The 23793-nt window shown below is 42.3% G+C and overlaps 1 protein-coding gene across 1 annotated transcript; it reads left to right on the top strand.

Annotated features, from left to right (window-relative positions):
* The first annotated feature begins 22598 nt into the window (after positions 1 to 22598).
* On the top strand, positions 22599 to 23623 carry insb (preproinsulin b). Its single transcript, XM_074674521.1, has 2 exons — positions 22599 to 22788; positions 23487 to 23623. Exons 1-2 carry the CDS (start codon positions 22599 to 22601, stop codon positions 23621 to 23623), a joined length of 327 nt encoding a protein of 108 aa, XP_074530622.1.
* Positions 23624 to 23793: the final 170 nt, after the last annotated feature.

Consider the following 23793-nt stretch of genomic DNA (forward strand, 5'->3'; position numbering starts at 1 on the left):
ATATTTTAGTCCCTTTTTGTCCTTTAGCCAGTAGCCACTGCTGAGAAATTGAAGCTAATATTTACCCTCTCTTTCTCCCTCACGTCTGGGCTTCTCTGCTTGCCTTGGATAGTTTCTTCTTGTTTACATCAGGTGCAGTGGAGTCTATTGAAAGGTGTTGCTGCTGTGATAAATTGCACATATGTTGTTTTCTTGTGTCTTTTGGATGATGCTGTGCATATGTGAGAGAAGTACTACTGTTTTGGCAAATAGCAACGTGTGGAACTGGCAAATCAACTTTTTTTAAAAGAAAAAAAAAGCTTGTGTCATCAATATTTTCAACAGATCTTCCCCTCCTTCTGCCCCCGACGACCTTCCAAGGATAAGCGGTTTAGCTAATGGATTTAAGGGTCAGCTTTAAAGTTACAATCTCTAAGATGTCTGTTTTGTTCTCTTTGGAAGCACCTTTGGCGATTAGTGATAATTGCCAGTGTGTATTTAGACACCACACGACCTCACTTCTCACCGATCTGTCTCTTGGACAGATGACCTTTGAACTTTTATACTGATATATTGATTTATATATTTTTTGTAGTTAGTCTTTGATTTTTTGTTTTCTATGTTGACGGTATTGTTAATCCCAGACTTTGTTTACCTGATCTAGGTATTAATTATGCAACAATTTTGTCTGTTTGCCAAACCCTGACCTCATTTAAATAAATGAATAAGGACACTCAGAGTGCAAGCTGAGACAAAAAAAGCTACTTCACTATAAAGTGACTTTGAGTTGAGTCTGCCAGGTCATCACTACTTACTTTTTTCGGAGACATCAACTGTTGATGGGTAAAAGTGTGCATGCATTTGTGTGACAGGGTAACTGAAAGCTGCTTGTTAACACAAGTCGTAAATAGAATAGAAAAATCTTTATTTATCCCAGAGGGAAATTTCAGGAGGAGTCACATCAGCAATCAAGAAAACAAAAGTAATAAAGTGTATAGAAAGTGCAAAAAGGTCCATAAGAAAATAGATGATGACAGCTTGTCCATCATTCTCCAGTTCAGCCAGCCTCCACCTCCACAGGGTCCAGGACTGAGCTTCTTCAGTCATGCTCCATCTCTGTCTCCTGGATCCTGTCTGCTCACAGCAGGTGAAGCTCTTCCAATGTGGCGTTGGTGTCTGATGTTAGCTCCATTAGCCATGTCTGTGAATAGCATGATGCTACTCTGCCGTCTGGTATTCCCTCTGTTGCTGGGTTAGCACAGCTAGCTTGTCCATCTTGTTGGAGATAGATCTTATGTTCCCAATAACAATGGATGGAAGGACAGGTCCATGTCGTCACTTCTTAGCTCACACCTGAGAATCAGCACTTCGTCCTGACCTCCATCTCCTCACCTTGTGGGAAGACATCAGGCCTTACACCAGTTAGCATTGACATACTACAGACTGCGAATGGCTGATTTCACGTTTAAACAATGTGGCAGTGATTACATGTAGGATCTCCAGACAAACACAGGAGCAAAAATAGCAAAAATATAATTGAAGACACAAAAAGTTTGCTGTCCACAAATCGACAGATGAGCCATACGAAGTAATGATTCACTGCAAATACAAAGATTACAAAAAAGAGACAAAAAAATTACAAGAAACAAAGAAGAGAGAGCTGCTGCAACAGGCAGCCATAACCAACAGGGCAGCTCCTAGCAACTAAAGACAGTTTAACGAGCAGTTCTTATACTTTAATGTGAAAGCAAATGCAGAATCATCACTTTTCCATAGGCTAAATAACCTCTGAGTAAATCATGTGTGTCATTGTGCCTCCATCTGTTCTTGTAGTGAGATGTGAGAGAAAATAATGCCTCAGTGGGTGCTGAGCCACTTTACTGATGTCACATCCCTTCCAATTGACTGAAATTCACATTTAGCTTAATGTTGAAATGTCAGAAATTGCCCAGAGAAGTACGGTCCGCATCAGGTTCCTGTGTTGACTTTGAGTGGACACTTGTGGTTACGAAAAGTTACTCTTGTGTTATTGTTTGAGGCATATCCTCTACAGGCCTTTACCAGCAATGAGCAGTGGAGGATTGTCACCAAAAGCCATCAGTCAGTCTGTCACAGAGAGCATCCAGACGGACCAAGATTTAGCAAAAATATATTTCTTTTTATTTTCCAAACATGATTTAAATGACAAAGCAACACTTTGAAGGAGAGCTCCTCACGGAGACACCTCCCAACTCGTCTCTCCAGTCCTAGGCTCTGGAGAGGTCTCCTCACTCTCTGCCATGCCACACCTTTTACTACCTTCCCCTCAGGTGCCACTGATTACCCCGCACTCACGAAAAGAAAACACACCGGTAACCAAACTTTCCCCCATTAACATCCTGTAACTTAAAGGAACACTATTGGAAAAAATGTAATGATGGATTAACGTTAACAACAGAAGAAAATGAATTTGATGAATAAACTAATTGGCCAATCCTTAATCCAAAATAAGTTACAGATAACCTTAACCCCTAAACTCAACATAACATAACATAACATAACATAACATAACATAACATTCCCCTGTTTATGTTTAAAGTGTGAATGTATATATGAAGGTGTAGGAGTATGTATGTGTATGTGTATGTGTGTGTATGTATGTGTATGCATGTGTGTGAATGGGTGAGTGAAAGGCTCAGACAGACAGGGCAGCAGGCCCAGCAGAACCTCCCTTCACATTTCCCACCCCGTCAGCTGAGTCGGAACCTGGGTGACGAGATAAATAATCAGCCACAACATTGGATGATCCTGACCTGTGTCTGATCACAAAACTGTAAGGCTGAAGGGCCACGTACCACCTGGTGATGCGATCATTGGAGTCTTTCATTTGCATCAACCACCGCAGAGCTCTGTGATCCGTCTCAACTACAAAATGGCGTCCCAGAAGGTAGTACTTTAAGCTCTCTAAGGCCCATTTAAGAGCCAGGCACTCCTTCTCTACCACAGAATACCTCATTTCATGGGACTTTAGCTTGCGGCTGATAAAAAGTACTGGCCTTTCCTGTCCTGCCTCTCCCTGTGCTAACACAGCCCCAAGCCCCACCTGAGAAGCATCAGTCTGAACCACAAAGTTTTTTGTAAAGTCCGGGCTTGCCAACACTGGGTGGTTGCAAATCACTTCTTTAAGTCTGTGGAATGCCACCTCACACTCCCTTGTCCACTGAAAGGCTTTCTTGTCCTTTGTTTTTGTCAGTTCAGTCAGTGGATAGGCAATGTCAGCAAAATCTGGCACAAAACGACGGTACCAGCCAATAAGGCCCAAAAAGGACCTAACTGCCTTCCGGGTACCAGGAACTGGACAGTTCTTAACTGCTGCCACCTTGTCCACTTGGGGCCGCAATCCCTCGGGGCCAATGGTGTAGCCAAGGTACTGGACCTCTTTTTGGGCCACTGCACATTTGGAACCATTAACCGTCAGTCCAGCTTGTTGAATCCGCTCCAAGACAGCGTCAAGGTGTTGCAGGTGCTGCTTCCATGAACGACTGTAGACAACCACGTCATCTAAGTACGCAGCAGCAAACTCCTCACATCCCTGTAAAACCTTGTCCATCATACGCTGGAATGTTGCTGGTGCCCCCTGCAGGCCAAATGGCATGGTTGTGAATTCAAAAAGTCCAAAGGGTGTTCTGAATGCTGTCAACGGTCTTGCCTGCTTAGCTAGCGGCACCTGCCAGTAACCTTTGCTGAGGTCCAATGTGGTCAAGAAGTGGGCAGGGCCTAGCCGGTCCAAGAGGTCATCAATGCGAGGGAGTGGGTAACAGTCAAACCGGGACACACTGTTTACTTTCCTGAAATCCACACAAGGCCGCATCTCTCCACTTTTCTTTGGCACGAGCACCAGGGGACTGCTCCAAGCACTCTCTGAGGGCACTATAACCCCCAACCGCAGCATAGCCTCCACTTCCTCCTTTAGTGTACCCATCAACCGTTCTGGAATGCGATACATGTGCTGTCGGATTGGTTTTGAGTCCTGCAGATGAATGTGATGCTCCACCACTGTGGTCAGCCCTGGTTTCTTGGTGAACAAACCTGGCTTATTCAACACCTGCTCAACCTCAGCCCTTCTCTCCTCTGGCAGATGGTTGAGGTTTGGCTTGGACTCCTCCTCTTTGTCAGAAGGAAAACATCCCTCTGCTGTTTCCTCATCCTCCACTCTACGCACCAGCCCCACAGTCTGCTTCCTCTCTCTCCATGCCTGGAGGAGGTTCACATGAAACACTTGATTGGCTCTCCCCTTCTCCTCTAGATTGACTTCATAGGTAACAGGCCCCACTTTGCGCACCACCTCAAATGGGCCCTGCCACTTAGCCAACAGCTTATGCTCTGAAGAGGGCAGCAGCAATAACACCTTCTGGCCAGGTGCGTATTCCCTCTCTCTGCTGTGGCGGTCATACCATCCTTTTTGGGCTTTTTGGGCTTCAGCCATGTTCTCTTTCACCATCACTGCATACTGGGCTAATTTATCTCTCATTTGGAGGACATAAGAGATCACATTTTTGGGCATGGCAGTCGCTGGCTCCTCCCAAGTCTCTTTCAACACATCCAGGGGCCCCCGCACTGCCTTGCCATATAACAGTTCAAAGGGGGAAAATCCTGTGGATGCTTGAGGCACTTCTCGGTAGGCAAACAGGAGGTATGGCAGCCAGGCATCCCAATCCTTTCCTGTTTCATTGACAAATCTTCTCAGCATTCGCTTGAGGGTCTGATTGAAACGCTCCACCAACCCATCTGTTTGAGGATGATATGGAGTACTGCGTATGGCCCTAATGCCCAAGAACTTGTAAATGTGTTTTAATAATGTGGACATGAAGTTGGTTCCCTGGTCTGTGATTATCTCACTAGGAATACCTACTCGTGTGATGAGCTGTCCTAGTGCTTTAGCCACCTGTTTTGCTTTTATCGATCGGAGAGGAAAAGCCTCAGGATAGCGTGTTGCATAATCACAAATGACCAATATAAACCGATTTCCCGAACTGCTGGGGAGCAACGGTCCTATTATGTCCATAGCGACCCGTGAAAAAGGCTCCTCTACCACTGGCAGCGGACACAAAGGCGCTCTATCTGACACCCTGACACCAGCAGTGACCTGGCACTGTGGACAAGAACGGCAGAACTCTGCCACTTCCTGTGTTATACCTGGCCAGAAAAACCTTTGCTGAATACGGGCTAAGGTTTTTTCTCGTCCTAAGTGTCCTGCCATCGGGATACTGTGGCCTAACTCCATTACTGCTCCTCTGTACTGCTTCGGCACTACCAGCTGCCTCCCTCCTTCGCCAAGTTTATACAGCCTCTGATCTATCACTGTGAACTCCTTCTCAGTTCCTGTTTCCTGGCCCTCTTCCGCTCTGCGAAACAGTCCTGTCAAGCTACAATCATCCCTCTGGAGCTGCACAAAATCCTTTCCCAGTGTCTCTGAAGATGGTAGTAGGGTTTCTAGCTTCTTTGCTGTCCCCAACTGCTTAGCTTCCCTGCGTTGGCGCTTTGACTTGCGCTCCCTACTGGACATCTCCTCTCCCTCAATGCTGCTGTGCCAAAATGGCAGCTCCTGCAACCACTGCTCCTTACCAGGGCGCCTCATATCTTTGGCCTGGCTGCGGGTCACCACCATACTTTGCTGCTGTGCTGCTCTTAGTAGATCTGCCACCATAGGAATATCTGTCCCCAACACCACATCATATGGAAGCCTCCCAACTACACCAACCTGCAGCTTAATTTTCTCTTCTTGAACAGTCAACACAATCTCAGCTGTTGAATATGGCCTAACATCTCCATGAACACACTCAATTTGCACAACTGAGCCATACTCATCCATACCAACCACCCCCCCTTTAACCAGCGTTTGTGTGCTGCCAGTATCAATCAAAGCTCTGAACGCTTTACCATTCACTTCCACATCACACAACCTCTCTTTCTGGCGGGGTAAAGGGGCCTTGGGTACGTGACAAAAGTTGGCCTTACTTTTACGTAACATGCAGTGAGCTGCTTTATGACCTGACTTCCCACACGAATAACAACGGATCTCCCTTTTGTCATTCTGAAATGTGTGGGGATGACTTTTACTTATGTGGTCTCTAATTTCTTTACGCAGTACTTCAGTATGCATCCCAAACTTACCGGGTCTAGCAGGACCACCATCCGATGCGCTATGGAAAGTCCCTGGATCCTGACGCGCCGACATGTAGATCTCCACCAGCCGGGCAGCGTCACTCGCTGACTTCGGATCTCTTTCCCGCACCCACACTCTGATCTCCGGTGCAAGCATGTGAAGAAACTGCTCCAAAACCACTACATCAATCACAGTCTCCACTGTATGTTCCTCCGGAGGAATCCATCTCTTTGCCATGTCCCGCAGACGCACATACAGTTCATGTGGAGATTCCCCGGCTTTCACTTTCGCGTCTCTGAAACGCCGTCGGTATGTGTCTTTGTTTATTTCATACTTGGCCAGAATTGCTTGTTTTACGAGATCATAATCATGAACTGAGTCGATGTCCATCGCTACGTAGGCTTCCCTCGCCTTTCCGGTGAGCAAACTAACCAGACGAACTGCCCACTCCGCTCTCGGCCAGCCACAGGTTACAGCCATTCTCTCAAAAGTTGACAGATAAAGTTCAATCTCGTCTCCTTCCGTGAGCTTTGGTAGTGACAACTCAGGCCGAAACGTCACCGGTACTCTCTCCTGAGGCATCTGGTTGGTCGGGAGGGTCGAGCCCTCTTCCATCACCTGCAGTGTGAATGACGTAGGAGTCGAGCCTCCGCCGACAGCTCCTCCCACTGCATCTCGGTGATCTCCACCAGACGCAGCTGCGCTGGATTGACGTTCAATCAATGTCTTTTCCAATATTTGCAAACGGGCTTCACGTTTCTCCTCCCGTTGCTCACTTTGTTTTATTGTCCGTTTCAAAAGATCCGCCAACTCTAACATCATGAGTTGCGGGTCCTGCTGCTCCAACAACTCCGCTGCCCCGGTACCTTTTGGTTTGCCTCTCCGCGGCGTCTCCAAACCACTCCATAGCAGCTCATGTGCCGCTTCACCTTGCTCCACGGCCTGTCTCACAGCCCTCCGCGTTTTTGCTCCCGGATCCGTCATCGACAGCATCTCCTTGGGCTCCATTGTTTGTGCGTTTTTCTGTTGCGCACTGTCGTTCCCAAAACCACTGCCACCACTTGTCACAGAGAGCATCCAGACGGACCAAGATTTAGCAAAAATATATTTCTTTTTATTTTCCAAACATGATTTAAATGACAAAGCAACACTTTGAAGGAGAGCTCCTCACGGAGACACCTCCCAACTCGTCTCTCCAGTCCTAGGCTCTGGAGAGGTCTCCTCACTCTCTGCCATGCCACACCTTTTACTACCTTCCCCTCAGGTGCCACTGATTACCCCGCACTCACGAAAAGAAAACACACCGGTAACCAAACTTTCCCCCATTAACATCCTGTAACTTAAAGGAACACTATTGGAAAAAATGTAATGATGGATTAACGTTAACAACAGAAGAAAATGAATTTGATGAATAAACTAATTGGCCAATCCTTAATCCAAAATAAGTTACAGATAACCTTAACCCCTAAACTCAACATAACATAACATAACATAACATAACATAACATAACATTCCCCTGTTTATGTTTAAAGTGTGAATGTATATATGAAGGTGTAGGAGTATGTATGTGTATGTGTATGTGTGTGTATGTATGTGTATGCATGTGTGTGAATGGGTGAGTGAAAGGCTCAGACAGACAGGGCAGCAGGCCCAGCAGAACCTCCCTTCACACAGTCTATTTTTTTTTAAACATCAAATAACAAACTCAATCTGAACCTCTCAGGAAAATGAAATTTTGCACATCAATTAGCATGAAAATAACAAACTAAAGGCAAAATATTAAATGGAGGTGGACTTCAGTTTTGTAGTCTGATGTTTGTTCCATCTGTTGTAATGAAGGAGGCAAAAGCTTGAGGTATCTGACTTCTAGCTGTTCTGTTCATGTTTTCTGCTGTCTAAGTGAAATATATACGGCTGCAGCCAAATATATGAACACATACAGCAAAAGCAACTTTAAAGGTCAAGTCTGCAGGAATTTTTGTTACTTGTTAGTAAACACAGCATCCAAACTGGGCTCCTCCTCCTTGGCTCAGTGCCAGTGGCAGCGCACACCCATTTCCTGCAACCGTGACTCCGCGTTGACACTCACTAGCCTAGCAACCACCTGTAGACTCCATAGCTGTGCACTTCCATTGGCATGTTACCACAAGCTAATCACAGGTATTTGACACATTACTGGTTGGGAGAAAGCCAACTTGGGTCACCCTTAATCCCGTGCTGCTCTTCAAGTGCCTGAAAGAGAGTGAAAGTCAAGCTAAGCTTTACCCTCATTTAGGAAAAAACTTTTATCTGTTTGGCGTTCCATTTCACTTTGGATGTGCTTTCCTTCCTCCATGCTACGTCCACTACCGTAGCTGCTTCCACTCTAAACAACACACAAAGACAAATGCACACTGGGTGGGCTGTGATTGGCTGATGTAACCACGTCTACACTCTGCCCAGAAATGTCCTGACACAACCAAAATATCAACATACAGGCAGAAGAGGGGGCTGAGGTAAACAGACACTGACATACATATACTGGTATACAAAAGTAGTGATTGAGCAGGATCATTCCTGTAAAAGTTGAAGTTTTATTTTTTGGGAAAATCCCGCAGACTCTACCTTTAGGTTGCTGGCTTTGAAGAGTTTTTTATGTAACAAAATCAAAGAAAAAGAAAAAGTTTTGCCCCTTTCATTTTAGTTTAGTTAAAACTTCTTCACTAAGCCCAACAGAGCACTATTGTTTCGAACACCAGAGACCTGTCAAGTAAAATACAGGGTTGAAAAGAAAGCCCCTTTTAACCTCATCAAAGGCAGAGCTGCCACATGCCATTAGCCATATCTTTATCTTGTAATATTTGCAGGTGAAATTACAACTGTGATGCTGAATCTGCATGCAGAAGAACTCGCATCCCAAGACGGTCAACTTCTAGGCCATGTCAAAGGTCAATCTCTTACTTTTAAGGGTGAATATGTATATGTGTGTGTGGTAGAGACGCTTAGGTCCAGCTCCTGCTGAATTATGAAGCAGCTTCTACCTGAAAAGAATGAAGTATTCTTCCAGTACAGCATCAGAAAAAGCTCTGCAGTTCGTAGCTCTCTGCATTCCCATCCTGCCTTCCATTCCTTGAATTTCTTCTTTGTGGAAACTCAAAGGGGAGTTCTTTGCTTTCACTTCAAAGACTTCTCCTTGTCTCTCTTCTGCTCTTTACCACTGAGCAGAAATGTACTTCCATTAATGGGTAACAGCCCTTGTGATTGTGCGTCACATATAGTTTGTTGTTTGGGCAATACAAGCCAGTTTGTGCTAGGACACAGTAATGTTAAATGGAATTATGCCTAACAGAAACACTATCACTGGCCATGGTGCAGGAGGACTTTCAGTAAATTCTCAATTTGAGGATCTAACACTGCCCTTGAATTGTTTAGGCACAACTGGGAAGGGTGGAGGAATTAATGTCAGATATTACCAAACAGCAGGGTACACAGCTCCTCAGGCGCCTCAGACAAAATCTTTCATCCCTGTTAAGAAAAAATTGAATGGGGATTTAAAGAGAACACAAGATAATTCAATCTTTATCTGCGGCAAGCCACAATGAAACGTTAAGTTTCCCTGGGATCCTCGTTCCTCAAAGGAGGACGCTGGAATGAAAGGACGACACATCTGAGGCATCTCCCTGCTGTGTGTGAGCAAAAAGAGTAAAACACGTGCAGAAACACACACAGCATAAAAGGCTCTCATCAACATATCAAAGGTTCTACATCTCCTGTTCAACATGCTATATGCGAACTCAGTGGAAGCCAACAAGGCAACGTACAACCCCCTGTGCGACCACACTCCACTTATATATATCGCTCTGACAGCCCCTGTAGATAGCAGACAGTTACAGATCCAGATACCTCTCAGGTGTCAGCTCAGCATGCACATACACACACACACACACACACACACACAAACATGTTTGGCATTCTGCTCCACATCCACCCACAGCTCTCCCGTTCACATTTACACCTGCACAATGCATGAGAGTAAGTTTTCAAGGAGGGGTGAGATAGTGCAGTTAGAAGTGAGATGAACATCTCGGACTGAGTAACATCCACTCAAACTCCCTGAGATTCACCAATGACGATATATGGATACTCCTGTGGAAAAGCTGCACTGTAGCAGTCAAGTTGTCAACATGCATCTAATCCACCAGTTTGGAGAGCATTACGCTGAGTCAATATGCAATTTGAGGCAGGTTGGCAGGGAACATTGGATTGATTGATTGTGACATTTTCCCTGACAGTACCTGCTGTACACTTCTCCACAAAATAATGAAAAAGTGTTGAAATCTCTCAATCTTCAGCTTTTGGCTTCTTTTCTTCCTGCAAATAAGCACCTGCTGTTAATCCCACTCATACGTCTGGCTGTAGGTCTGCTTTCTCTACTTAATCTCTAAAAGCAGGCGGGGGGTGGACTCAGGGGGGTGATACCAACCCTATCGATTTGTGCAATCCTAGGCTCTCTCACACATACACACACACAAACACACACAGTCATCACTACAGCAGGTGGCAGCACACAGCTTTGCCATAATCCTCAAGATTTAACTCCATCAATTCTGCACCGTAACTAGGAGGGTTTTTGTGAAAAAATGAAAACTATTTTTCTTGCTGCCAACATTTACACACAGAAACCAAGTGACCAACAGTTTTCTCTAATATAATGCCCTTACTGGATGGATTAAGCTACTTCAGCCATGCTAGCTGCGTGGTGAATGACAAGGTATGGATCAGCTGTGCAGTTAAATTAAACATGAAGCTGAAATTTGGTAAATGGAAATTTACTCTGATCTTTTGCTACTTTGATGACTCAAAGTGCATTTACGCCTCACGTTGTATTCATTCATTCACACGATGTATGCCCATTTGTATAACCAGTCTCATTGACATAGCACCAGTGATGCTCCTGGGTGTAATTTGGGTTACAGTGTCTTCCTCAGGCTAACTAATGTGTATGACTGCAGGAGCGTGGATTGTTATTCCAACCCTCCACCTGAGAGATGACCAACTTTACCACTGAGCCACAGCCGTCTACTAACGCACATTTAGTCCTGACATTCATGTTGTCACTTTGGAGATTCTTTGTCTTGCAGTATTATTAGACACTTTGGTGAGATTGTTGTTTCACTATCTTGGACAAAACAAAAAAAAATACAAAGAAAAAAGCTCTTAGCATCTGCTGTACCTTTTATTTGGCCAATATTTCTAAATGTGAACGCAGCCTCAGTCATCACAATTCTAAGTCAAGTATTTTAGGTTTTTAAGTGTAAAGAAAGAAAGAAAGAAGAAAAGGCCAGGGTTGGGGAATATGGGGCATTATTGTTAGAAAAATTGGGAAGGATCAAAATTTGGATTTTTTTTTTCTTTTTTTTTTTTTTTTACTGTACAACAAAAACTAAGAACTAAGCCGATGTTTTTGTCTAATTTTGGGAGGTGGGGAATCTTGCTGGACTAAATAAATGCCACATTCATCTGACAAGTTTAAAGACATCTGCTAATGGATTAAGAAAACTGACATGTTCAGTTACCTGAAAAAAGGATTTTGTCCCAGTTCAAGAAACTTTAAAACAAGCACTTGTATTATAATTGGTAGATTTTTTATTATTATTATTATTTAATCACAAGCAACCCAGGTTTTATTTTTGGCTTGTATTATCTGAGAATAAATTTTTTTTTCCTGTACCTGCCAAGTGAATCTAGCTTGACCTAAGTACTTAAGACACATTTAACTAGAAGTTAGACAAAAACACTCAGTTTTCGTACAGTGTGCTATGTGTGCATACAAATTGTGAAATGTGCTTTGAGAACTTCAAAGAAAGCTGCTAGCATCCTCTTGGAACACAAAGTTGTAATAGTTGACCTTAACTTTTGGAGTCTTTATTTAGATTTCTGGGTGACGAGGCAACTCTGAGCTGTTCCTTAAATCTGCCAGGAAGCTGTGCTCTTCTTTTACAGCAGCAGTGTTTCCCATCCCTCCCTGCCTCCTACAGTTTCTTTATAACTTTGTCTGTGTCTGATTTTTTTAGCAAAACGTATCAGCAGTATGTTTTAAAGACTCCATCCTAAAACTGAGAGTGAAGAGTAACCCAGAAACCAGCTGCACAACCATGATAATATAGTGTTGTGACACTCCATCTCTGGGTAACAGTGTAAAATGAAAACTAAGAGAAAACTAAGGCTGTAAAGAGACAAATCCAGCTGAGACAAGCCAACTGCTTTGTTGGTATCATGGCCTTACATGCTCAAAGGGGCCTTAATGATTTGTATAGAATTCTCTGCACATACTAAAGTTGAGGGCATAACCTGATCTTTCCCAGCTCAAACCTCTGGTGAGAACACAAAAATTATAATTATAAGTATGAAAGAAGCTTTCCCAGCTTGGCCTTGTTAACAAAAAATGTACAAATGAAGCTGTGTGCATGGTACACGGGTGACGGCCAGCCTACCAATGAGTGTGCAGCCACAAGAGCAGGAGTTTGATAAAAGTCAAAAGATCCGCCACATCTGAAATATGGAAATTACAAGAGACGGCAAGCATGTGGTAAACACTCAAAAGATGAGTCTTGCAGAGGTTTTTTCCTCCTCACATGTTAAAACAAGAATACATCCAAACATGGATGTAACCATCAAGCTGTCAGCAGCAATGAACGATGACTGCACCATGCCGATCCCTCTCTGGAGTGAATCAACACCTGATTCCTTTGAGAAATGGACCAGATCAAGCACATTTCAAGTTGATACTGCTTCTCATTGAGGGAATTGAAGGGTTATTAAACCCAGTTGGAAGGGACACAACAATCTTCTCCCATCAGATATGGTGTGAAAAAGAAGGGGTAGGCGAGGGGCTCTCTTATCAATCCATCAAACTCAAGGATGTTTCACACAAACCAGAAAAATGTCAATTCCAAATTGAATTCTCTTGTGATGCACTGAGCCTGACTTGAAAAGGGCTGGTCACATGAGGGTTTAAATAGAAATCTATTTTCTGGTCTGAAAATCAAACTGGCCATCATTCTGTCCTAGCTCACCTCTCTCTTGGGTGCTTGTCACATTTATAACATGTAGTCATTTTCTCAGCTGTCAAAGCGTGCTCTTACCAGGCTCTGTTCCTCCATCAGATCTATCAGCTTCATATTCTAATCTGCTTAAGCCTACCTCCATCTTTTTTTTTTCTGTGTGCATGCCATGACCTAGAGCAGTTTTTAAAAACATGTCCCGGAACGAAGACATTTCCATTATTCATTACTAATGTGCTGTGTGTTCTGTACAGGTCTGAGCAGAGGTGGCACAGCAGAGTAGGTCGTGGCAGAGGTTAGTACAGCATCAGCGACTGTCACTGGTTGGATGAAGGAGGATGCAGACGACCACAGCAGCTATCCAACTTTCACTCAAACTCACACATTCTCATAAACACACACATAGCAAAGACTCCTGAAACTCTGCGGCGTTCTGTCATGGAGCTGAGCCAGCAGGCCATGACACTCACGGAGGTCAGAGTCAGGAACAGGAGGATGTGTCCGGTCTGTCTTCCGCACACACGCAGGAGACGATGTTTTTGTGTGACAGGGTTGCTTGACCTGCCAGAATCCGAACAGTTTGTCCTTGCAGCAAAATTCAAATCATAGGAAGTTCTCAACTTTTCTGACTCCCTTTGATGTGTTTACCGGCAGCTGTCCAGTGCACAAATATTGTCTGAGTCTCTTCAGTGAGCCTTTGTTTCTACACCCTCTTCTGCAAATTGACTACTGGAAATCTCTCTCATTACTTCTGTCTTCACATTGATCAAACGCTCTTATAAAAGCATAATGATCCAAGTTGTTTCTGTTGTTTCTGCTGCACAAGTCAATGATTTTCTTCTCCTTCTTTTTCTGATGTTCTAAGTCTCTTCGGTTTCCATCCTCAGATAGTCTGGGATAATTATGGGAGTAAAAAGGCTCACTATCAGAGCAGATTAACAACATCTCGCTGGGCTGAACTCCTCACTCCCTTTTATCTCCTCAAACGCTGAAGTAGAGAAGACGAGTTATGCAACCCCCACCTCAGGGACCCAGCTGACTTTCCACCCAACTTCTGTCTGTCTCTGCATGTCTAGGGCGTCTGCGAGTCCTCTGTGCTATTTGATGTGCTTGTTTGAAGCAGCCGAGCGACAGGGGAGAGGAGGATGTGCCTGTTGTTCGCAGCTCTTTGCTGCTTTGCTCCATTCCCTCGAGGAACCACTTTCAAAGCATGGCAAAGTTGGACCTTTCCTGGTACTACATTTAACACCTTTCCCAATCGCAGTGCCAAGGTGCTCCATAGCTTTTTAGTCTCCTCTTTCTCTTTTATCATCCCTCCACAGACCCTCCTCTTATTAGCAAAGGCCTGCTCTCCCTCTGCTGTCATTTAGTAAAAACGTGTCATTTCAAAGAAATGAACATCTGCTTCAGTGCCCAGAAGCCACTTTAACACACATATACCCTTATGTAATGTTAATTTTCTTACTTGAGAAAGAATGTTTGATCATGATCAAATGTATTATACAACAAGAAAAAGCTTTTAAGAGTTACAAGTGCTTTACTGTCAGCTGATCAGAAACACTTCTTATTCTCTTTGAGGAGAATAAATGAAAACAAAGTTGAATTTGTGATTTAGAGAGCCCACTAAGAAGAAGAAACCAGCAGTGGAAGATAACCTCCTCTGATCCAGGTCCTAGTCTATGAAGGAGATGATGTATAGTGATTTTACAGAAAAGAATCTTGACAGGATGAGACATGACCCAGACACTAAGTGAGTAGTCCTGACCACCCGACAGAGATTTTATTGTGCATAACTGTTCATTACCCTGCTCTTAACCTACCTGCAAACTACAGATACAAAATAGTCAACAGAGAGTATTGATTTGAAGATTTATGCGGCAAATAAAATGATCCCAAATTTTCATGGCTGGATAAACTTCCATTGCAGCTTTTTTCATATCAGCCATCTTGCAAGTCAAATTAATGTCAAACTGAACATTTTCATTCATGTGAAAGTCTTGATTGAATGGAGGACATTGATTCAATCCAGTTATGACAGTCAAAATATTAAAAAAAAGGGGGAAAAGAAAAACAAACTTCTGAGTTGCAATGCTGTGCTTTTCTACAAATTAAATTGGGGCTGGGTGATCTATCAAAATCATAAAACTGTTGTGTCCATTATTTCTTACCCCACCCCCCCCCCCCCCCCCCCCCCCCCCCCCCCCCCCCCCCCCCCACCCCCCCCCCCCCCCTTGTGATTTTCTTGCTGTTTTCCAAAAAATATGATGCGTTTTCTCTATTGTCCTTTTTTTTTTCCACACAAAACATTGTCATTCTAGTTGATTTGGTTTACCTTTTCCATTGTTTCAAGAATAGAATAGAATAGAATAGAATAGAATAGAATAGAATAGAATAGAATAGAATAGTATAGAACTTTATTGTCATTGTAACAAGTACAACGGAATTGAAGTCACAGCAGCAATCAAGAAAACAAAAGTAAGAAAGTGTATAGAAAGTGCAAAAAGGTCCATAAGAAAATAGATGATGACAGCTTGTCCATCATTGTCCAGTTCAGCCAGCCTCCACCTCCACACCTCTGGCTCCTGGATCCTGTCTGCTCACAGCAGGCGAAGTTCTTCCAATGTGGCATTGGTGTCTGGTGTTGGCTCAATACACCATGTCTATCTATGATCAAAAAATGAGCCATACAAAGTGATGATCCACTCCACATACAAAGATTACGAAAAAGAGATGAAAAAATTACAAGAAACGGACAAGGAAGAGAGAGCTGCTGCAAAATGCAGCCACAGCCAACAGGGCGGCACCTAGCAACAACGCCCAATGTCAATTACCCTTAATTCTTCCCCTGTGCATTTTTATTTCAGTTACTTGTTTAAAAATTAAACAAATATTTACAGAATAAAATAAGTTAAGATTGGGATAATCATACAATAACTGAAACCAAGTGAGAAGGTTTAATTAATACTGATTTTGATTTTTGCCATAATGACCCAGCCTGGGTCTAAATAGCTAACATTGTACAGGGATGTGTTTCCTAACAACACAATATCTGAGAGGATAATATATAAAACATAATATATATTAATATAATATTAAGATTACAGGTTTTGCATGACTGAAGGCACAGCTGACTCGATTTGACTTACAGGCAGGTATACTGCAGCTGTTAGTGGGGAGGCTCAAAGCCCAACCCAACTCTGCCTCTTTATCTCACACTACCTCAACCAAAGTTAGGTTGAGTTCAGTATTTAGGCTAAAAAAAAAAAAAGAAAAGTTTTGAAACCTGGCTCCAAAAACAGATGTGTGACACCACAGAGACTACATCTATAACAGCAGTTTCTTCTTAAGGTTTTGTCACTGTAACTTTATTTTTCTTCTCACTCTCCAGTTCTGTGACACTGAGCCTGTGCTTCTGTTTTTGGTTTTCACAGATTTGGTATATGCCTCTTTGTCAAAGACCCCTTGTATTCTCCAACACCATCGTAATAGAGCAGGTTTTCACCTGTCATCCTTAACCTGCTGCTGACTGGTCAGCCCTTAACCATGAATTTAAAGTTTTGTGCTCTCTGTTATTAGAAACCAATGTTTCTACTACACATGGTGAACTCATGGAGTTAATAAATGTGCTGCACTTCCTTCTGTGGATTGACTTGAAGTAATGTGTTTTGGTTTTCCCTGGTGTTTCTATTGTTATTCAGGATTAATTTGACCAATCAGAATAAAGTATTTGATATGAAACCTGTGTAATAAATCAAGTTAAATCCCTACAAAATGCACATGTATTACATTTTTTGCATGATATCATCACAGAATTTAACTTCTGTAACTTGGTGTCATTAAAAACCTCTTACGTCGAACAAGAAACAAGCGTGTATGCTATAATGGTTGTTGTAGTTTCCATAAAATAATGAGGCTCAGTTCATCCCACCCTCCACCAGGGAACAGAAGTTTAGAGCTGCTTCGGACTTAAATCAGCAATAGCAAACACTGTTTGATGTTTGATCAGAGGGTACAGAATCTATTGCAGCAAAAACTTTATAACAACAAGGCATCTGTGTAAACAAGTGACATTATCCGCAAGAATTAATACTGATCAGAGCTGTCTCTACTAGAATGTAACTTTTCAACTGCTCTGGCAGAGTCTTCTTTGGTATTTCTTATCGCTACTAGTTCAGATAACATCTTAGAGATCAGGATCCAATTTGCATGATCCCTTTCCAAAGGGTTTGTCCACACTCTGCAGGAAAATACAAATCAGTAGTTTTAATTAAAAAGTATACATATCTCTTTGAAAGCAACGTAAACCCCTTGCTGGTAGATTTGCAAGAAAAGTTGCTCTGCCTTTGTGATTCCTTCAGTAAAGACACAGGGAAAATACATGACAGCATGCAAACACAGACCAGCAGATTCACACAGAGGATATCTCAAAAGACTGTGTGAAGATTCTGTTACTTAGGGACTTGTTATCATGTCTCTTTCAAATGTGAGATTGATTTACTTTTGAGTTACTGACCACTGCATCTTTCGCAGAGTGAAATGCAACATTAGAATATGTTTAAATTCAGTGTAACAAACCACATCACTTCTGCCTGGATGGCTGTGCTGAAACTAGAGACCATGCACCTCGATTTCCTTGAAGCTAAAATCTGCAGAGCTGACCCTTGAGAGTCACTAGAAGATGAAAGCTTCACACTCAAACTCAGCCAGCACAGTTTGTGCACTGTGCAGATTATTGGGTTTCAGTCCTCCAAGCAGCACAAACTCTGTTTGAATATGTTCTTGCTATTATGAAATATGGTTTAGAGTGTCACATCAAATGTGGCACTAAAAGAGGATGGTTCCTATAAGATCAGACATGCGTATCCATGGTGAAGATGCAAGCATTTATTGATGCTATATTTCATTCATCAAACAATTCAGAAACTGTTCAAAATACATCAAGCAAATCTGCAATCACTCAGCTATTTACAAAAAAATACATCAATTCAGCATATCTCCATCAGCAACTGTCTCCCGCCGGAATATCTACAGTCATTGCAATTATAAATATTGAAGTGAAATTATACCGCAGAGACAAAGAGGTGATAGTGCCGAGCTGTGCTGCTTCCTCAGGGTCTGACAGTTGAGTCATCACTTGATATAAAATTATACAGCGTGTCACCTCTCATCTAAATTTGGCCCACCCCCTGATAATGTAGGCACACTAAAGTGAAAAGAACAGCTGCTGCATGTGACATGCTCTGCAATAAAACACGGCAATAACGGAGGAGCAAAAAGAACGGAAAACGATGTCCTTCATGGAATAAAGTCAGATAAAAATACATTTTGCTCATTGCAGCATATTGGAAGTGTAAGTAAGTAAACTTTATTAACCCTTCATTGTCCAGAAAGGCCAATTCTATCTCCTCAGAGCAAAGCAGATGTGAATGTTAGTTCAACAACTGGAGAAATCAACCGGTTAGAATAAAACTCGTTTTAGTTCAGGAACCACATACAGCGCAACTTTATCACAAGTGCGCTAGACCAGTAAATCAGAGCATAATACTGTATCAGTAACAGCAACTGCTAATGTTTCTCTTTGTTTCAGGGCAAAAAAGTACATTCTGAATTTCAATAAAATTGTGTGGGTCATCATTTACACATGTGTCTTACAACACATGGATCACAATGCATCTGCAGAGACACAAAACATTCAGTCATACTTGGAACTTAACAATAAAGTTTTTCACTCTATGATTAAAACAGCTCTTCAAGGCCTAGAAATTGTTTCAAATTTGCTTTTATTTCCCCATCTGTGTAGTGATTCTTACCCCCTGACCTGGCACAACACACAATACAAACTGAAGTGGGAACTATTAGAGAAGAAGGTCACGTTTCCTCCTGCCCTTAAAATGTATAAAAGAATATAAAATGTTCACAAAACTTGTGTAAGTGCATGAACATTAGAGTTACACCAAACAAAACTTCTTGTAATCAAACTGCTCTTTCCTGTGTTTGTTATACTTTACAAAGTCTTCATGAGGCCAGAAATTTAACACCTTTGGCTCAGTTGAAGACAGATGTTCATGGATTTGCTTTTTCACCTAGCCCTCCCTCTAATTATTGCAGATGTGTTATAAAACACATTTTCATCATAGACTGCCTAGTTGTTACACAATTTATTGTTTTTTTTAAAGCTTTTTAAAGTTTATATTTGTTGTTGGGTCTCTTTTGCTTTTGACAATAACTGCTTGTACTTAATGTGTTTTAGGCTACCTTTGCCTTGGGCTCACAGCTGGGGTGAAAAAGAGTAAGCCAGGTGAAACCTACATTTAAATATGCAACACCCCCTGCCACCTTATGTTGTCAGAATCCTGCACAGTGTGCCGTAAAGGGGGGAAATATGACCAAAGAAGAAACACACGTTGCTTATTTTCATTCTGAAATGTGACGTGCAGTTGCAAGCAACAAGCTCTTCCTACTGGCTAAAGCAGGAAGTGCAGACCAATGAAATACAGACAAAACCAATTGATTACTTTTGTGAATTGGTATTCTAAACATAGCAGAAAGAATGAACATTTTTAACAACATGCACGTTTTAAACTAAATTTTAAGTGCTTTCAAATGCATATTACTACTGTCATACTATTTTATTAGTTCATAGGGCAGATGCTTATTACAACAGATCAGACACACTGTTTCATACTTATTTCTGCAACATCAGAATTAGCTGTTTGGCATTGGCAGAGATTGGCAAATCTGGCAAATTTTTCATGGGCACAACCCACACACCCAGCTCTGCTGCTCATCCACCAAAATGTGGCATCATTTAAACAGGATAAAAACATAAAGAGGCTTTCCTACTTTATAGGATTTATCACCAAGGGGGATTTTTATATGTTTAGAATTAAACTTTACTAAAGAAATAGGCAAAAAAACATTAAACAGTTCCAAGAGCCAACAAGATCAAGTTGTAGTAGCTACAGTGCAGGGTAACTCGATTTGCTGAAGCTAAAAAGAAATAATAATAAAACAATAAATAAATTAATAATAATAATAATAAAATAAAGTAAAATAAATGATCGATATATCCATGATGTCAGATAAGGTTGTCAATAACCCTTCTGTTTCCATGATGTATTTAATTTCCATTAACACACCACATTTTGATAGTCGATTAATTGCATATTTTATCGTCCCAAACTTTTTGTTGTACTCAGACTTTTTTAAATCTCATTAATACAACAAATGAGAACTAACTTTTTTCTCTGAGTAATTGTCCACAGACGTTTCACACACACCACTAGTGGTCACTAACAAGCAGGAGTCCTCTAATCTACAGTAAGTTGCCAGAATAGGACATATGGTGTTTGTCCATCAGTGTGTAAACTGTGTCAGACAGGCCCACACACAGCGGGGGCTGAATTGAGTATCACACTAGGTGACGGCCTTCTCAACTCTATCTCAACTCTGCTGTTGGTACACACTCAGTTAACGGACTTAGTGCCACTCAAGAGCGGATAAACAGGCTTACAGGTCAGGGTGCGTTAATGAGAGGACCACAGTGTTCTCCGCTGAAGCTGACAAAGGCCAGGTGGAGGGAAGGAGTTACAAAGAGGGAAAGGTAGCCAAGTGGAGATGTTCTCTTCACCTGTGTAATACTTAAGGCCAAGGCCGTCCTCATCTGCGACTACTAGCTGCTCTGCCGCACTGAGGCCTCACAAGCAGGTAAGCAAATTTCTCTGTATTCCCTCAAAGCTTTTGAAATTTATGTGTTTAATAACCAAGGATGAAAGTAAAGAGTAGCACGAACGGGATCTATAATTCAACCTATCTACTGTGCCAAGAAGCCTGGCACACAGCCAGGAGGGACAGAGGAGGGGTGGGCTGGATCGACTGCTCTGCCAGTGTTGTAATGCCTGGCACAGGTGCATTGTTAAAGACACTTTTAAAATGATTCATATTCAATCCAATAATCTGCAGTTCACCATAAGATGCCCACAAAAGGTCTGTATAGTTTCTAAACGACTGCTAAATATGTTTTTCACCTTGAAATTGCAGCTGAACTTTCGGCCTGGTAGAATATTAATCAAAAATGAAATGTAAGTAATAACACTAATAAACATTTCAGTGTTTGAGTGCTGAAGCTGCTAAAGTTGACGGCACAGTGCAAACTGACCTTGAGGATATGCTGGAATAAGGTTTTGGGAATGTGGACATTTTCTTTAACTTGTAAAAGATGGAGAGGATGGTGCTGTGATAAAAAAGAGGCATACCTAAGGATGAAAGTAAAGCAAAAGGAATCAAAGTAAAATCAATTTTCAATTTACTTCAATCAGAGCTGTAAAAGAAGTAATATTAAATGTAACCTTGGGATGGTAAATCTTTGGGATGCTGTTTGTTGTGATGAGCAGTAAAACATCCAACATCAAAACAGGAGTCAGCCTTAACTTTTAAAGCTATCTGCTGTTGTGGGTGTTTTCAGGGCATCATCTCTTAACACTGTAAGGCACATCTTAAAGGCCTCATGAGTCAGTTTTTCCTTATATTCTGCAGAAAATGAAGATATAAATAGAAAGAACATTTATCAGTGTGTCCTAAAAGAAAATATAGCATCAAATGCATCTTTTGCTTCTGTCTTTGGAATTATTTGGAACAACCTACGAGCTATTGTTACAAAGGAAGTCCCGCTGCAAAAAACAACTGCAGAATGTTTCATGCTTGAGTGGCCAACTGTGGGTTGAAGCCATAATCTTTGTATCAGAAGTTGTGAGGTTTAATGTACCTTCATGTAAGTGTACCATCTTGTGGTTACATTATAAAACTCTCCATGATTTGCCACCAGTGCAGATTTTTGTAAGCAGTTCTGTGACCCCCTGTCAAAACTAAAGACCTCCTCTTGAGGTCGTATCCTCCAGTTTGGGGATCACTGACCTTAGCCATCGTAACTTCTTGTCTTTAACTTTGTGTGCTTTTGTTCCTGCTTTTTTCAAAACTGAAAGAGATTTAAGTCAAACGTCAAGCAAGATTCTTCCCAAGACACACAGATTTTCATCCCAGCCTTTGATTTACAGCGACTGAATAGATTCCTCAGTCTTTGCCTTTCTTTAAGGTCTTATTTTGAGCAGGGTATTGCCATTCCCTTTAGTGTTTTCACTGAGAAACTACACTCACAAGGCCTGAGGCGGTCTGGGCAAGAACATCACATAATATCTGTATCAAAAGTTATTAAAAGAAAGTGGTCTTGTATTGCCCAAGTGTTGTCAAGAAAGGTCTGATCAAATCTGAAGACCACTTCATCCTCTAGTTTTCAACCATCTGGCCTTAAGGTATTAAGAATTGATGGGTGGGTTCAGCTTGAGTGTTTGTCTTTGAAACCAAGTTTAATAAAAATTTCATCAGAAGGGTTCAGTTTTTCTTTTTGTGTTTCATCCAAGAGGTCCCCCCTCCCATGGCCAGGGTACCATGGGTGGTGTGGATACTGTTCCTGCTGATGCTCCAACCTCCGACAGTGTCCACAGCCCCCACACAGCACCTGTGCGGATCCCACCTGGTGGATGCTCTCTACTTCGTTTGCGGAGAGCGAGGCTTCTTCTACAGTCGAAACCACCAATTCAAGCGGGATCTGGATCATCTGCTCGGTAAGGCCACGGTGACACTGGGAACAGCCTGACTTCTCTGGTCTGACTTGTGCAAAATAAGTTTTAATTGTCCCCTTGGTGGTGGGAGTTCAGATAGGAACAGCGTGACATTGCCCCAAGTCCCTGTGCTTGCTTTGTGTTTCTGCCCACAATGTTCAAAGTTTAAACTCTGTATAATGAGAATGCCAATTTGGATCCTAGCTGAAGGAAAAATGTTTACGGACAACGTACTGGAAAACCTCCCTGCGACAAACCTATATGTGTGTCTGAGCAGTCATTAGTGTGCAAAACTGGTCTTAGCCTTGTTTAAATTCGCTGGTGCGGCTGGGCCTTTGGTGTCCTATTGTTGCTTTGAACATCTATGTTTGGACTTATCCAGTGATCATGAATCTTGTGAAATCCCCAAATTCCTTATTGCATCACTCCCATAATTCATTATTAGGATTTTCCACTGCAGCCTGTTTATGTTTTGAAGTCAGCTTCAAAAGTGTGAGCTATGAAATGCCCCTGTTGGAGCTTTGCTATAACTCCTCTTTTAGAAAAAAGTAAAGGGGCTAAAGAGTGTACAGATGAGATTATCCAGCCATTAAGCCAGTATTAAAGTGTAAACAGTATAAATAGTAGTTTGACATATTGGAGGTTTGCACAGACGAGGCGAGACTTAACACATGGCTTTGGAAACTTTCTTCACTTCAAAGGGTTCCTGTCTAAACGGGCCAGACAAGAGCAGCCGCTGATCAAGGCTCGCAAGGAGCCCAAGGTGAAGAGAGGCATCGTGGAGCAGTGCTGTCACAAGCCATGCAGCGTTTACCACCTCGAGGGCTACTGCGACTGACTCCTCACGACACAACTAGTAGCATGTAAAAAGTCCACTTCGGAGTAAATTGTTGCTGGCTATGTCTGATCAAGTGAAGGAAATAAAGCCTCCTGACCCATAACCCAGGGCTCCTCTTTGCAAAAATGTGAAATTGTGTTCTTTGCAGCTTGTATGAAGGGTGGGTGAAA

The sequence above is a fragment of the Halichoeres trimaculatus genome, unplaced genomic scaffold (assembly GCF_033239565.1).
Source record: "Halichoeres trimaculatus isolate MK-OKI-2021-1 unplaced genomic scaffold, fHalTri1.1 fHalTri1_scaffold_7, whole genome shotgun sequence".
Taxonomy (NCBI): Eukaryota; Metazoa; Chordata; class Actinopteri; order Labriformes; family Labridae; genus Halichoeres; species Halichoeres trimaculatus.

Excerpts from the sequence above, each read along its gene's own strand:
- insb (XM_074674521.1), top strand. The coding sequence starts at position 22,599 with ATGGCCAGGGTACCATGGGTGGTGTGGATACTGTTCCTGCTGATGCTC. Across the intron at positions 22,789-23,486 it reads GGATCTGGATCATCTGCTCG|GGTTCCTGTCTAAACGGGCC; the intron begins GTAAGGCCACGG and ends TTCACTTCAAAG.